Below are 13,356 nucleotides of genomic sequence, written 5' to 3'. Positions count from 1 at the left end.
AGAGGCTGGATTTTCTATACCAGTTTGTAGAACATAACTCAAACTGAAGACCGAACTCCTTCATGGATTATTTTCTTCCACTTTAAGAAGCTAAATCCAGCGGAAATGGCTTCATGGAGACGGTCCTTGCGGTTGTTGATTTTTTTGACTCTCTTGGCATCGCATCAAGGAATCAGACAGTGTTTAAGAGGCGTCTCGATGAGCGTGATCCTTCTGGATGATGACGAGTCTCCCTGGAGCTTAAAGTTTGTCAGGGGACAAATACTGAAGGCCTTGGCGTCCGAGTCGGTGCAAGAAAACAGTAAGAAACCCATTTGAAATATATATTTATAACTTCCAACGATAAGACTGAGCACAAATTCAATTTCCTCTTGTTTTCTCTGTTTCCATTCGACATATTAAAGACACAACATTCAATCTCACGGTGACATTTGGTGGTTTCAACACAACCTACTATCGACAAAGAGGCTGCCACAGTAGCGCGTGTGAAGGAGTGTCCAAATTAAAAAACCTGATGGTGAGTATATCTGTACATAATCATATTAGTATTTTCTATTTAACAATTAAGAGTCATTCCAAGCTTCTCTTTTATACATTTGTAGGGCATCTCAGATTTGATTCATTTATTATCTCTGATAGTTTTATCATACCCCAGCTAGATAGTCTTGTCCGACTTTGTCATTCTCTGACGTAAGCAAACAGGAACAAGCATATGGAATATTCTAATCAGTCAATATAGTCAACAAGTCAGATATGGAAACATAAAATCGTCCAAAAAAAAAAAAAAAAAGCCGACTAGAACATTTGAACTTTACGTGGCGTTAATTAATTTTTTTTTTCAGGTGTGTGCTGACATTTTGAAGAGGGTGTGCACACTTTTGCTACCACCTTATTTTCAGTTGTTTTTACTTCAATTGAGTATTGAACAGATGAATAATGTTGGGAAAAGTTTTAAAATGATTTGTTTCATTTGAACAGGGGTGTGTAGACTTTTTATATAAATTCAGTGGAAATATTTGAAGGTGACGGTGTAATTTCTCCGCAGTATTCACATAGCCTGGGCTGTGCCGTGCTCGGCCCCACTTGCACATTTGCCACTTTCCCCTTGGTTGAGTAAGTGCATCTCCGAACATCTCACCGAAGATGTTCCTCATCTGTGTCGTAATTTTTATTTCCTCTCTTTGTCAGTGCTGAGAAAGGTCTCAAATTAAGCACGCCCATCATCTCGGCTGGCAGTTTTGGACCCGCTTGTGACAACACGCTCAACCTGCAACGCCTTTTGCCGCCCGCTCGTAAAATCTCCGATTTTTTCGTCCATTTCTGGAAAGACGATAACGCAATCAAGCCTGTGTGGGAGACAGCTTATGTGTACAAGTTACAAACAAACACAGAGGATTGCTCTTGGTGAGAAACCACAAAGTATTTGGGATCTATGCTTTGGAATATTTACGGTGTACCTCAGGGCTCTGTACTCGACCCTCTTTAGAAAGGAATCAGGATATTTTAAGACTGATGTCCTATAAAATTGCATGATTGGAGTTATGTCATTTTCCCAGGTATATAAATGCACTGGAATCAGCCCCTCACATGTTTGCTCAGAAGGTGAAAAGAACGATGTTGCGCAAACCAGATGACCTTAAAACAGTCCTTTCTTCGCACAGGAACCGGACAAGCAACTGTGAGTTTTTCCTGGGACAACACTGACTTTAAAGAGACTGATAACATTTTTTTTCCATTTGCAGTATTCATCATGTGCGGCTCTGTGAATGATGTCGTGGAGATGAAGAATCTCTCAACAGAAGCAGACAGCAATAAGATTCTCTTCCTCCTAATCGATCTTTACAAGTCAGTACTTGGTCGATATGCGTGCACAGGCTGAATTGAAAATTTAAAAAAAAAAACATTTCCACAGTGATCAATACTACATCAACACTACATCTCATCCAGCTATGAAGAATGTTCTGGTACTCACCATGCCCAACACCAGGAATTATACCATCAACTCGGATCTGAAAAGCAACAATACGGTAATTCAATAATGATTTATTATTTGGAAATCAATAAAATCATTTTTATGAAACAGATGAACGACTACATGGCTGCGTACCACGACGCGGTGATACTGGTCGGTCGGGTGATTCGGGAAATAATTGCAAAACCTCACTCGGGAGCTCATCAGATGCCTTACGTTACGGTGCAATACCTTCGAAACACCTCGTTTGACGGTAAGACACCCAATTTAATCGAATTATTCTTATGACGGACAGTAAAAGAAGCCTGTCGATCATTTTCTCTGGCATGACAGTTGGTTACCATGGCAACATTCTCTGTCCTCTTCTGCAGGCATCGCTGGGAATTATCGGCTGGACGAGCAGGGAGACAGAGATGTTAATCTCTCTGTCATTTACACCACTAATGATTACAAGGTATTGTTTTATTTTTTTTAAATCTAAAGATGTCAAACTAATCATTAATCCCTCCCCCCCCGAACAGTATCGTACTTTATTCGAGTTTGACACGGAACACAGTCTGACCGTGCTCCTTGATGACCATCCTTCCTTTGTCTGGGGGAAAAGACTTCCAAATTTCAAGCCAGATGAAGGTAGGGTCCGTTTTTTTTTTTTTTTTATATTTGCACACTTTAAAATTGAGCACTTAAAATAAGAACTCGTTGTTTCTCCAGAGCCACCGTCGCTTGATACCATCGTGGTTGTTTTGGGTGTGATTGTGGTGGTGGTGGTGGCCATTGCTTTCGTCTTCTACAGGTTGATTTTGAATTCTTTTGAAATTGTTGAATCATTTATTGGGACTGACCTGGAGATGTTTGATTGTAGACAGAACAGGAGAGATCGTCTCCTGCGGTTGTCCATCTCCCACATTCCCTCTGAACTTGTCACGCTGCTGGAGGACAACACGCTTAATGAAGTCTATCTGAAGGTATGAAATAAAATCAATAAAATCATAAAGTTGTCCTTCACAATCATCTTTTTTTTTTTTTCAGATCGAAGAGAAAAAAAAGGATTTTAAGATCCGCCGTGCGCTCTATGATAAGAAGGTAGACGAAAAAGCGAACTTCTTCTCGTGTTTGTGAGATATGTTATTGATCACTGTGAATTTTTCAGATTGTCATCCTGAAGGAACTCAATCACTCGGATGGGAACTTCAATGAGACACAAAAAGTGGAACTTCATGCGGTGAGGCACGCACAAGTGGGCGTGCAACTTTTCTATTTCCAATCAAATTGACCCATTTTGATCTACAGCTCCTGCAAATCGACTATTATAACCTCACCAAGTTCTACGGCACGGTGAAGTTTGATCAGGGCGTGTTTGGGGTCTTTGAGTATGGCGAACGAGGGTCGCTCAGGGTATGTATGAAAATATCAAACCTTAAATTCACCTCAATGAAATAAGAACAAGCTTCTATTCTTCACTGGATCCAGTATGTGCTGAATGACAAGGTGTCCTATCCAGAAGAGACGTTCATGGACTGGGAGTTCAAGATCTCCGTCATGTATGACATCGTTAAGGTGACACACTAATGATGATTGAGACTCATAAAAAAAACAGCAGGAGTTTAATCCTAATTCAAATCTTCTGCTCATTTCAAGAGGCAAAATGTTATTGCAATGATTTGCCACTAGAGGGAGCCAAAGCCTGATAAACATTTCCAATGTGTGTCTGCAAGGGTATGTCCTACCTCCATGCCAGTGATATCCAAGTGCATGGGCGCCTCAAGTCTACCAACTGCGTGGTGGACAACCGCATGGTGGTGAAGATCACAGATTTTGGCTGCAACTCTTTCCTCAAGCCCGGCAGAGGTAGAAATGCAATGCATCATTCAATTGATTGATTGTCAGGCCATTTTGCTGATCTCTTTTTGTGTCTTCACTCAGACTTGTGGACGGCACCTGAGCACTTGAGGAAACAGGGCACCTCGCAGAAAGGAGACGTGTACAGTTTCGCCATCATCGCTCAGGAGATCGTTTTGAGGAAATCAACCTTCTACACGGAATGCTGCTCTAACCGTGCAGGTGAATCACAAACATATTAATTAATTAATTAATTTATTTATTTATTTATTGTTTTTTATTATTTTTGTTTTTTTTGTTTTATATTTTCTATTAGATTACATAAATAATACATAATGGGGGTGTGCGCATTTGTGTGTGTGCTCAGAAAAGTTATCCAGGGTCATCATGTCCTACTTCAGACCTGATCTGGATTTTGACACAGCTACAGAGAAAGAACTTGAGGTATGAGGCCACTATTGCAAATTGTACCTTGTGATTCCACAAAAATTACATCATTATTGCAACATACATGTTAAAAGTAATATAAAAATTATTTATCGGGTATCAACACTTTTTTTTTGTCCTCACTATACTCCTCTAGGTATACATATTGATAAAAAGTTGTTGGGACGAGGATGCTGAAAAAAGGCCAGATTTTAAAAAGATTGAAAGCTGCTTAGGAAAAATCATCAGGTAATTGTCACGTTTGTTGCATGCCGATCAATGCTTTAATATTATTTCTCTCAGTTTTTTATCCCCCTGCTAGTAAAATACACAACAAAGACAACGAGAGCTACATGGACAACATGATACGTCGGTTGCAAATGTATTCCAAGAACCTGGAGCACCTAGTGGGAGAAAGAACGGCTCTTTATAAAATGGAAAGGGACCGGGCGGATTGCCTCAACTTTATGCTTCTTCCACGGTTTGTTCCGTTTTGAATCAAAGTTGCATTTGAAGCATTGACTTCAAAATGGCCGCCAAACAAGAACTTCTTCTCGTTTTGTCTCGGCAGTACCGTGGTGAAGAGCCTGATGGAGAGCGGGGTCGTGGAGCCGGAGCTGTACGACGAGGTGACTATTTATTTCAGCGACATCGTGGGCTTCACCACGTTATGCCAGTACAGCACGCCCATGGAGGTGGTGGACATGCTCAACGACATCTACAAGGGTTTTGACAGCATCTTGGACCACCACGATGTCTATAAGGTACAATCATCCCACCTGATATTTTCTGAACCTGTACTTGATAGCTATGGTTCTCAGGTGGAGACAATCGGTGATGCCTACATGGTGGCTTCCGGACTCCCAAACCGGAATGGCAATAGACATGCTGTGGATATCTGCCGCATGGCCTTGGACATTTTGGCTTTTATGGGTAACTTCCAGCTCAGACATCTGCCCGGCATCCCCGTGTGGATACGCATCGGCGTGCACTCAGGTAGACCAAATGTGACTTTACATTTTTTAGATCTAAATTCCACAGTTGGCAGAAGATGAATTATTTAATTGTATTTATTTTATCGATTTAATTTAATTTTATTTAATTTAAATTCATTTATTTTGTTCGATTATTTATGTATTATTTTTAATCTGTTAATCTGTTTGTGTTTCAGGTCTGTGTGCAGCAGGTGTGGTCGGAGTAAAGATGCCCAGATATTGTTTATTCGGAGATACGGTCAACACAGCATCTCGAATGGAGTCTACAGGCCACCGTGAGCGAGCAAACTGATTTATGTCGCCATTAACTCAACGTTAAAACATCCTCACGGTCACGCTAATGAAATGATTGTGACATTTTACACCGCAGCCCTCCGGATTCACGTCAGTCAACCGACTATTAATATCCTAACCAGGACAGACTGCAAGTTTGAGTATGAGTACAGAGGTGAAACATATCTCAAGGTAATGACACTAACCTCATATTAAAAAAGTGAACTGCTAGAGTAGGACAACAATATTTGTTTTCTCAGGGTAAAGGAACAGAGACAACATACTGGTTAACGGGTGAGACGGGTGCAGACTATGACCTCCCGACTCCACCCACAACGTATGCAAATCTTAAACCTGCAAAAAAAAAAAAAAAAGGTAACTCAATATTAACCTTAACTTGCTTTCCTAGGGAAAACTTCCAACGGCTCCAGCAGGACCTCGCCCACATGATCCTGGCATGTCTGGAGCGGCGTTCCAGAGGCTCCGTGCGCCGAAGGAGGCCGCTTCAGGGTCGTGGCGAAGACCCGGACAAGGGGCGAAGTTCTGAGGTGGAACCCCCAGAATATTTGCATCTGGCCACTGTGGATAACACCCTGAGCACCTTCCTCTAGGACCAAGACTTTTCAATATGTACGTATAAAATTGATCTTTAATATTTCCATATTGTTAGGTACCCATCCATATATATCATATAATATAGTCAAATAAAACAACACTTTTAAAAATAACAAAAGGAAATTTTATTTCTTTTAGAGTAGAGTCATTCATGTACATAAAATACATTGCTTTTTTTTTTTTCAGAATGCTTCCAAGGTCCCAAAAAGTTTTATTCTTTATGTTAAAGATGAAGTTGAGACAATCTTATTCATATTTTGACAAGTGGTAGCCTCAAAAAAATTCCCCTTTAAGTACATTAAGGCAGCATACTCAATTAAATCCATCTTTGTTAAAGTACAGAAATAATAATTTGCCCTTTCTAGGTTATACACATTAAATACAGCAGGAAGCATTTAACGTATAAATTGTGAGGTTGTCGCAAAGCACTCTCGCCATGCAAACAGAAAAGGAAACAATATTTAACAGGTGGCTGTGTTGTTCCAAACATACCAGCATATTTCGTATCATATTTTTGTGCGGGTCAAGATTATTGAATCAGCCCAACATGACAACTATTGAGTATAGAAAAAAACTAAAACAAAACCCAGATTTTTTTGTTTTTTAAGGGGAGAGACATTCCAAAGAAAGCTTGATAATAAATAAGTCAAATATACAAAAGAATATTTAAAAAAAAAAAATACGACTCTCTTGCAATCAAAACAAAACTTGGACTCGAAAAGAGATTGTAATGTACGCGTGAAGTGGATTCTAAAATGCATATAAAAACATTCATGACTATTTGGACATGTCAGTTTTTTGCCATTTGAACAAGGCACTGAATGTAAAAAAAATAGGTCAAGTCACCGAACAAAAATGATTTTTTTTTTTTACACTCGTCTCTACCACTGACGCGATTATCATCGGCTAAACATTTTATGCTAACATTAATCCCGCTAATCCCGCTACAAGTGTCATTATAAGGATTTTATCGTTTTCAGAACATGCATTACAAAAAAAACGTAACATAAGGTGCAACTCCATGAAACGTTTCTAAACTAATTTTGTAATACTTCTTTTTTTTTTTACTGTTTTGCATTCCATCCTACGTGATGCAATAATAACGATCACGATAACTGCTTCGATGGTAATTCGGGTTCGCCAAAATCTTTGGTCATAAATGTACTAAGTTTCGCTACCCTTGTTTGCGCCACAAAACCTATTTGCAAGGTCCCTGGAATATATTTTCGAGAATATTGCTGTACTGAACTAAAAATGTTTTGTTTCACTTCTTTTTTTTTTTTTTTTCTTTAAGTTGGTCAATACAAATGCTACAAATCTATCTCCAATACACACACACACACACACACACACACACACACACACACACACACACACACACACACACACACACACACACACACACACACACACACACACACACACACACACATATTCCATGTACAAGATGTTGTCATGAGCCTAAATAAATAATTTAGGCTTCTTGTTATGTCTACATCCGGGATCCGTGGATCTGGAAAAGCTGCGGAAGAAAAACAAAACAGTTAGTGACTCGATCCGCATTCGATGGCAGTGCATCTTCATTACAGTTATCGTCTGGTTGCCATGACAGCAATGATGTTGAAAATGGGGACATATGTGATGGCTAGAGAGCAAAAAAAAAAAAAAAAAGTGTGTGCTCTTGTGTATGAATGTCTGGGAAGGAAAAAAAAAAAAAAGTGTAACGTCAGAACTGCCGCACTCAAAGGTCAAGGATATTTCATGTCACGGCATCGGAAATTAGAGGCCGCCGATTGGCCGTCAAGACATCTTGATCTATTTGGAACAAAACTCGATGCAGTGGCATGAAACCCCAAGGTCACACACACTCACTGAGACAGTTCCTCACCCTTTCACCCGACTGGAACAAAGGAACATGACTCCCTCATTCTCTAAGCCACTCATTCGGTGTAGTTTCTCTCCCTCCCTCTTCCTCCTCCTCCTTCGCTGCTTCCTCCTCCTGCGGCTCCGTCGGCTGCGGTCAGGACGAAGAGTGGGGGAAAAAAAAAAAAAAAAATGGATAGAAAATGGGAAAAAATAATGAATGCTGATGAGTGTCTGTGAGTAGGCAGATATATATTTTACACTATATATATCTTTATGAAGGAGAAGAGTTGAAAGGTCACTTGAAGTGGCGGATGAAGTGGATGACATTTGTAGGCGAGTGACATTTGAAGCTTTTTCAAAGCATGAATACACACACACACAAACATAAACACTCCAATTTACAAGCCAACTATGACACACTGACACTGAATATTTTTTTGTTCTATTATGGTCATGTTTCGAACTGCACTTTTGTAAACACATTCACTGCCAGCCCAGTTAAAATGTTGTCAATGGCAGTGAATGAGTTTTAAAAAAAAAAAAAAAAGACATTTAGCTAGTTGGAATTTAAATGATATATTTTGGAGAAAATATATTGATTTAAAAAAATAGAATAAAATAAAGCAATGTAATTGTATACACATTGAATGTTAATCTATTATTTAAAAAAAATAGTATTATTATTTTTAGCGTATTCATTTTCTATTTTGTTGTTTATTTGGAATGCATGAGAAAATCCCAAAGTGCTTCAGTGGGATAAATTGTGGCCCAGAAATTCCTCGATCTATTTAAAACCCTCACATGAAGACAAACATCTGTTTTTTTTTGGGGGGGGGGGATCATAAAATTCTAAATTTCAAGGAGAATTTCACCTTTGTTTTGTGGCTTTGCTCTGTACCCAGTCCAGAACCAGGCGTGTGAAGCTCCTTGGAAACGACACAGAGAAACTCGGCCTGATCTTCTGTTCCGTAGCTGTATGACGAGCCGATGTTCACCATCTTGACGCACACACACACGCAGAAATAGAAGATTTATCAGCAGGAAGTAATGCTCATCCAGGAAGAAAAACACGTGAGTGAGGAGAGACTCTGGTTTTCATGCATGCTGGGTCAGGTCGGGGAGCGGACAGCCGGTTGTTGCACACTTAGCTGGTGGACATTTATGTTAAAATTACAAACAATGTGTGCTAAGCAAAGTATTTGAGCAAGGTGGCAAAGCAGGGAGGGGAGGGGCTAAACGTGATTGCTAACCTGATTGGTTGGAGAGAAGCCTGTGTGAAAAAAATCGAAACTGTTGTGTTCCCATCTTTGGTATATTGTAACTTACTAGCGGACAAATTTAAACCAGTCTTGCCTTATTCCACAAACCTCTCCAGTGAAGCCGCAATGACTAATCGATTAATCGATGACTAATCGATGATTGAATGAATCGATAATCATTCTTGATAATTGATTCATCGTTTTGAGACCGTGTTTAATTTAAAATTGTCCATCCTCAGAATTTTAGCCTCTCATAAAACATTTGCAAATATTACTTTTTTTACTCTTCTCTTAAATGTTCCGTATCAAACCAATAACCGAAACACAAATCATTTGTTTTGCATTTTCTGCACGGTCAGTTTGAAATATGTTGCCGTTCTTGAATAAACCAATGGAAACGAAAAATCTGATTCATCGATGGACAAAATAATAACCAACTGATTCATCGATTATTAATACTAATCATTAGTTGCAGCCTACTCTCCAGTAAATTGCATTGCAGCTCGAGAAATAAAATAAATAAATGAAACCACAATTGGAAGGCTTCTACACAGAAGCACTTGGGAATGTGGTTGCTATCTGCATTCTCTGGCGCTTCACAAAGCAGAAGCTAATGGAAGAGCAGCGAGTAGGGCTCGGATCAGGGGTCTTGGAGAGGGGGAGGGAGCAGGAGGGGGTCAAAGTTGAAGGGTCAGCAGCAGCGTGAGTCCAACCCACAGTCCAGAGTAGTCCAGTGCGGGGCTTTCTGCAGGCGCGCACGCTGACCTGCTCAAACTTCCAGCCGTCGGACATTGTGGAGACCATCTGGGTCAGCTCCTCCTCCTGGCACTGTAACACTCGATACACATGTTTAGGGGGAACCTGCTGATATAGTGCGGGGGGGAGATAAAGGACATGACAAATTAATTAATTTGAATAGTCACGTGAAACCAAAAATGAACACAAAGCGATCAGATCATCTTTAAAAGAGAAACGAATTGAATTGTCAGTAGATGGGCCTTTTTCTATTTTCAGATGAGTGTGCCGCATGTGACCCCCAGGCATGTGCAGTTAAGTGCAGTACAACACAACACAACGAAGGGAGAGAGTGGGAGTATGCTTAGGGATGGTGCTCTGATTATATAAGTGTGAGTGCAATCACCCTGAAAAAGAAAAAGAAAAAAAAAAAAGGGAGGAACAGTGGCGGCAGAACACTCTTTACACAAAAAAGATCGAGGCAGTAACAGAAGATCTTGCCGGAGATACAAAGTGATGTAATATCCATCACAAATAGAAGCGCTGTAGATTAAAAAAAAAAAAAAAAAACTCTTGATTTAAAAAAACAAACAAAAAAAAAACATCAATTTGTGTTTTACCTGCGTGGACTTGGTGTCCCTCTCTATGATGCGATCTTTGATGAGTTTTATAAGAGGAGTGATGTTGTAGAACTCAGCCTCCTCCAGGACTCCTAGAAACCAAAAAAGGAACACACAAGTTAGCTAAGTGTGTGCCGCGGTAATGTGCTAAGTCTTTCACATAAAAAAAAAATAGTTAAATCATTTGTTAATAGACAGTCATTAAGAAAAAAATATATACATTTTAATTCAAATCAAACAATTAATAAATGAGTCGATGGACTAATCGATTGTATTAGCGATAGCGTTGACACCTTCTTCAGCTAGTTCCTTGTTGTAGACCAGTTTCCCGTGTCGCAGGTAGTTGAGGATGGGTCCGAAGTAGGTGGGGTCTCTGTCAATCACGTAAGCTCCAGTCTCATCCTGTTCCGTAAAAGAAACACAAAATTAGCATTGCCGTCAACATTTGATTCAATGCCTTCGACAAACAAACGTAATTTATTGCTCTTCGGGGATCGAAATTAGAAGTCACATCGGAAAATGAGCAGTTTGAGAAGGACACGAAGCTATTAATAACACCCTCAAAAGAACTTTGAAGGGGACGGAGGATGAAGATGGTTGGAGAATAATCACATTAGTGTATTTTGGGAGTGAACAGCGGGCAGAAGCTTCTTTGGTGCGTCAGTGTCTTGAAATAAAATGAGCTAGGGTGTCATTTTGGGGAAGGAAAACATTTAACGAGTCATCCCCAAGTCCTTTAGTTATGATGTAATAGTCGTGTGTCCACAAATGTTTTTCACCTCGACTGTACTGTTAAGTAGATTACGACTCCCCGCAGAGGTTAAGCCATGTGTAACTAACGTAAATTCTCCAATCGTGATTGGCTACTTGGCAAATGATAATATCAGCCTTTTTTTTTTCCCCCTCAGTAAACATTTGTCCTATTTGTTATATCGGCACATAACACAGATGAGGCGATAAAGCGAGTTTGGACTAGTAGCGGAATCCACATTGGCACCGTAACATGGGCGTAACGCATTTCAAACAGGGGCGGGAAATAGCGTAGAAACACGCACAGACACGCCTTGGTTTCAAACAACCTGTGTAACCTGATGAAATATTGAATCAGTATCAAATACTAAACACACTCTTGAGTTTCATAAAGAGGATTATAATTTGCAATCCTTCAATCCTGTTGATCATGTCACATCATCCGACATTAACTTCACGGTGTAATTGGCTCGGACATTTATAATATCCAGATTAGGGAGTTAAATTTGATGTGAAGAAAAAAAAAGATCTGCATATGTGGCGCAAGCAAAATGAATCAATTCATATTTTGACCTTCAATAATATGAGACAGCAAATGATAGGATTGTCTCATATGCATCCTTCTACTGATGTTCAAGGAGCACCATTAGATGACCACTTCAAGCATCCTCTCTTCCTATACTTATCAACATATCAAATTTTCCTCACTGGAAACCTCATCCCATTTCGCTCCACATCGAATGCGAGTGGGATTGCGCAGCTCCTTGGAGAAGGAAATTGGCACGTGTTCCTCCATCTGACTCCAGCTCCACTCACACCATGGAAGGATGCTGAGACATTCACTATTCATGCCGAATTTACAAAAAGGAGCGTATGTGATAAGATGGAAAACGTTTTGCATTGTACTCCTTTTTTCCAGATCACTCACAATGGCAAGGAAATTGAACATTTATTTGATATTCTACTGAATTGTCTTACGAGTGAGGATTAGCAGATGTAAATAAATGCTCATAAATAAAAGTGCATGTTTAAATAGGACAAATGAGGACTTTCAGGGGGGGGGGGGAATTGAATTTTAGTCGTTATAATGGGTTACTTACTCACATTAGAGGGGCAATATATTAGGAACACCTCTCATTGCATTGTGTAGGTGTGCCTAATGAAGTGTCCCGGGGAGGATCGGGTTCTATTACGCCGTACTAAATACGCATAATGGATCTGGTTGTTTTGTTTTTTTTAGATTTACTTTCGTCATAAAAAGAATGCTTTTAAGAACGATTGTGGACCAGGGTGTCCTGGTTGGGCTCACCGTGTCCGAGTGCAGGTCTTGCTGTTGGCACAATCGGTAGAGGAATGAAGTTTGTTCTTTGAGTAGCGTCTGCCTCGTCGTCAGGAACACGGTGCCACCGACGTTCAGCCGAACCCACTTTCCATTATTTCCTCCCCCGGGGTTGATGACCGTCGAACCGTTACCGACGCTATGCGACGTCTTCCCACCGGATTCGGTGGAACTGGTCGGAGAGGAGGTCGCGGTTTCCCCCGCTTCGTTGTCTTTGTTATTGTTGTTGTTATTGTTGTTGATGTTGTGGTGGCATCCGTGGAGTGAGGGATCCCACTCGTCGTCCGCCGTGGTTGCCATTTGAGGGGACGCTTCTCCTTGCAGTGGAGACCAGCGAGTTGGTTCCTCCGCGTTTTCTATGGGTTGCCAACCCGCAGCGGTACTGGGCGTGGCCTGGAATGGCCCCGGTGCATTGTGGTCTTGGTAGTTTTTTCTCTCTGACATTTGCAATGGCGGTGCATTTGGATTGAGACCCTTTCATTTAATTCGCCCTTTTATTAGGAACACTATCGAGCAACTAGTTATATTAACCCACTTATGTCATTTGCAGTTCAGAATCAAAATCTAAAACTCTTTAAAATGTAAAAAATATGCACTTTGATACATGTACAGACTTTGTTTTTGGAATATAAACTGTGTGAGTACATGGCTGTTCTATGATGTACAT

General features: G+C 40.3%; 2 protein-coding genes across 5 annotated transcripts; one reads left to right on the top strand and one right to left on the bottom strand.

Moving 5' to 3' along the window:
- Positions 1-105: 105 nt before the first annotated feature.
- Positions 106-6,268, top strand: gucy2cb (guanylate cyclase 2Cb). The gene is made up of 27 exons (XM_085903605.1): positions 106-301; positions 405-517; positions 1,046-1,113; positions 1,189-1,404; positions 1,557-1,678; positions 1,743-1,845; positions 1,913-2,027; positions 2,084-2,225; positions 2,344-2,426; positions 2,494-2,602; positions 2,684-2,765; positions 2,835-2,937; positions 3,002-3,055; positions 3,123-3,194; positions 3,263-3,367; positions 3,443-3,529; positions 3,688-3,820; positions 3,896-4,033; positions 4,179-4,255; positions 4,395-4,486; positions 4,560-4,718; positions 4,809-5,001; positions 5,059-5,233; positions 5,409-5,507; positions 5,603-5,697; positions 5,766-5,842; positions 5,915-6,268. The coding sequence occupies exons 1-27, from the start codon at positions 106-108 to the stop codon at positions 6,114-6,116; spliced, it is 3,210 nt and encodes a 1,069-aa protein (XP_085759731.1). The 3' UTR covers positions 6,117-6,268.
- Positions 6,222-13,067, bottom strand: kctd17 (potassium channel tetramerization domain containing 17). 4 transcript variants are annotated; one of them, XM_085903607.1, is made up of 7 exons: positions 12,660-13,067; positions 10,894-11,002; positions 10,601-10,692; positions 9,963-10,106; positions 8,859-8,984; positions 8,009-8,134; positions 6,222-7,642 (listed from the first exon to the last, which is right to left on the bottom strand). In XM_085903607.1, exons 1-6 carry the CDS (start codon positions 12,987-12,989, stop codon positions 8,045-8,047), a joined length of 891 nt encoding a protein of 296 aa, XP_085759733.1. In that variant the 5' UTR covers positions 12,990-13,067; the 3' UTR covers positions 6,222-7,642; positions 8,009-8,044. The 4 variants fall into 4 exon arrangements, with proteins under 4 accessions (XP_085759733.1, XP_085759735.1, XP_085759734.1 ...); XM_085903609.1 differs by having other exon boundaries at positions 10,011-10,106; XM_085903608.1 differs by having other exon boundaries at positions 10,011-10,109; positions 12,660-13,066.
- Positions 13,068-13,356: the final 289 nt, after the last annotated feature.

This window comes from Syngnathus leptorhynchus, chromosome 22 (assembly GCF_054491065.1).
Source record: "Syngnathus leptorhynchus isolate UIUO chromosome 22, UIUO_Slep, whole genome shotgun sequence".
NCBI lineage: Eukaryota > Metazoa > Chordata > Actinopteri > Syngnathiformes > Syngnathidae > Syngnathus > Syngnathus leptorhynchus.
This window is presented reverse-complemented; position numbering and strand designations above follow the sequence as displayed.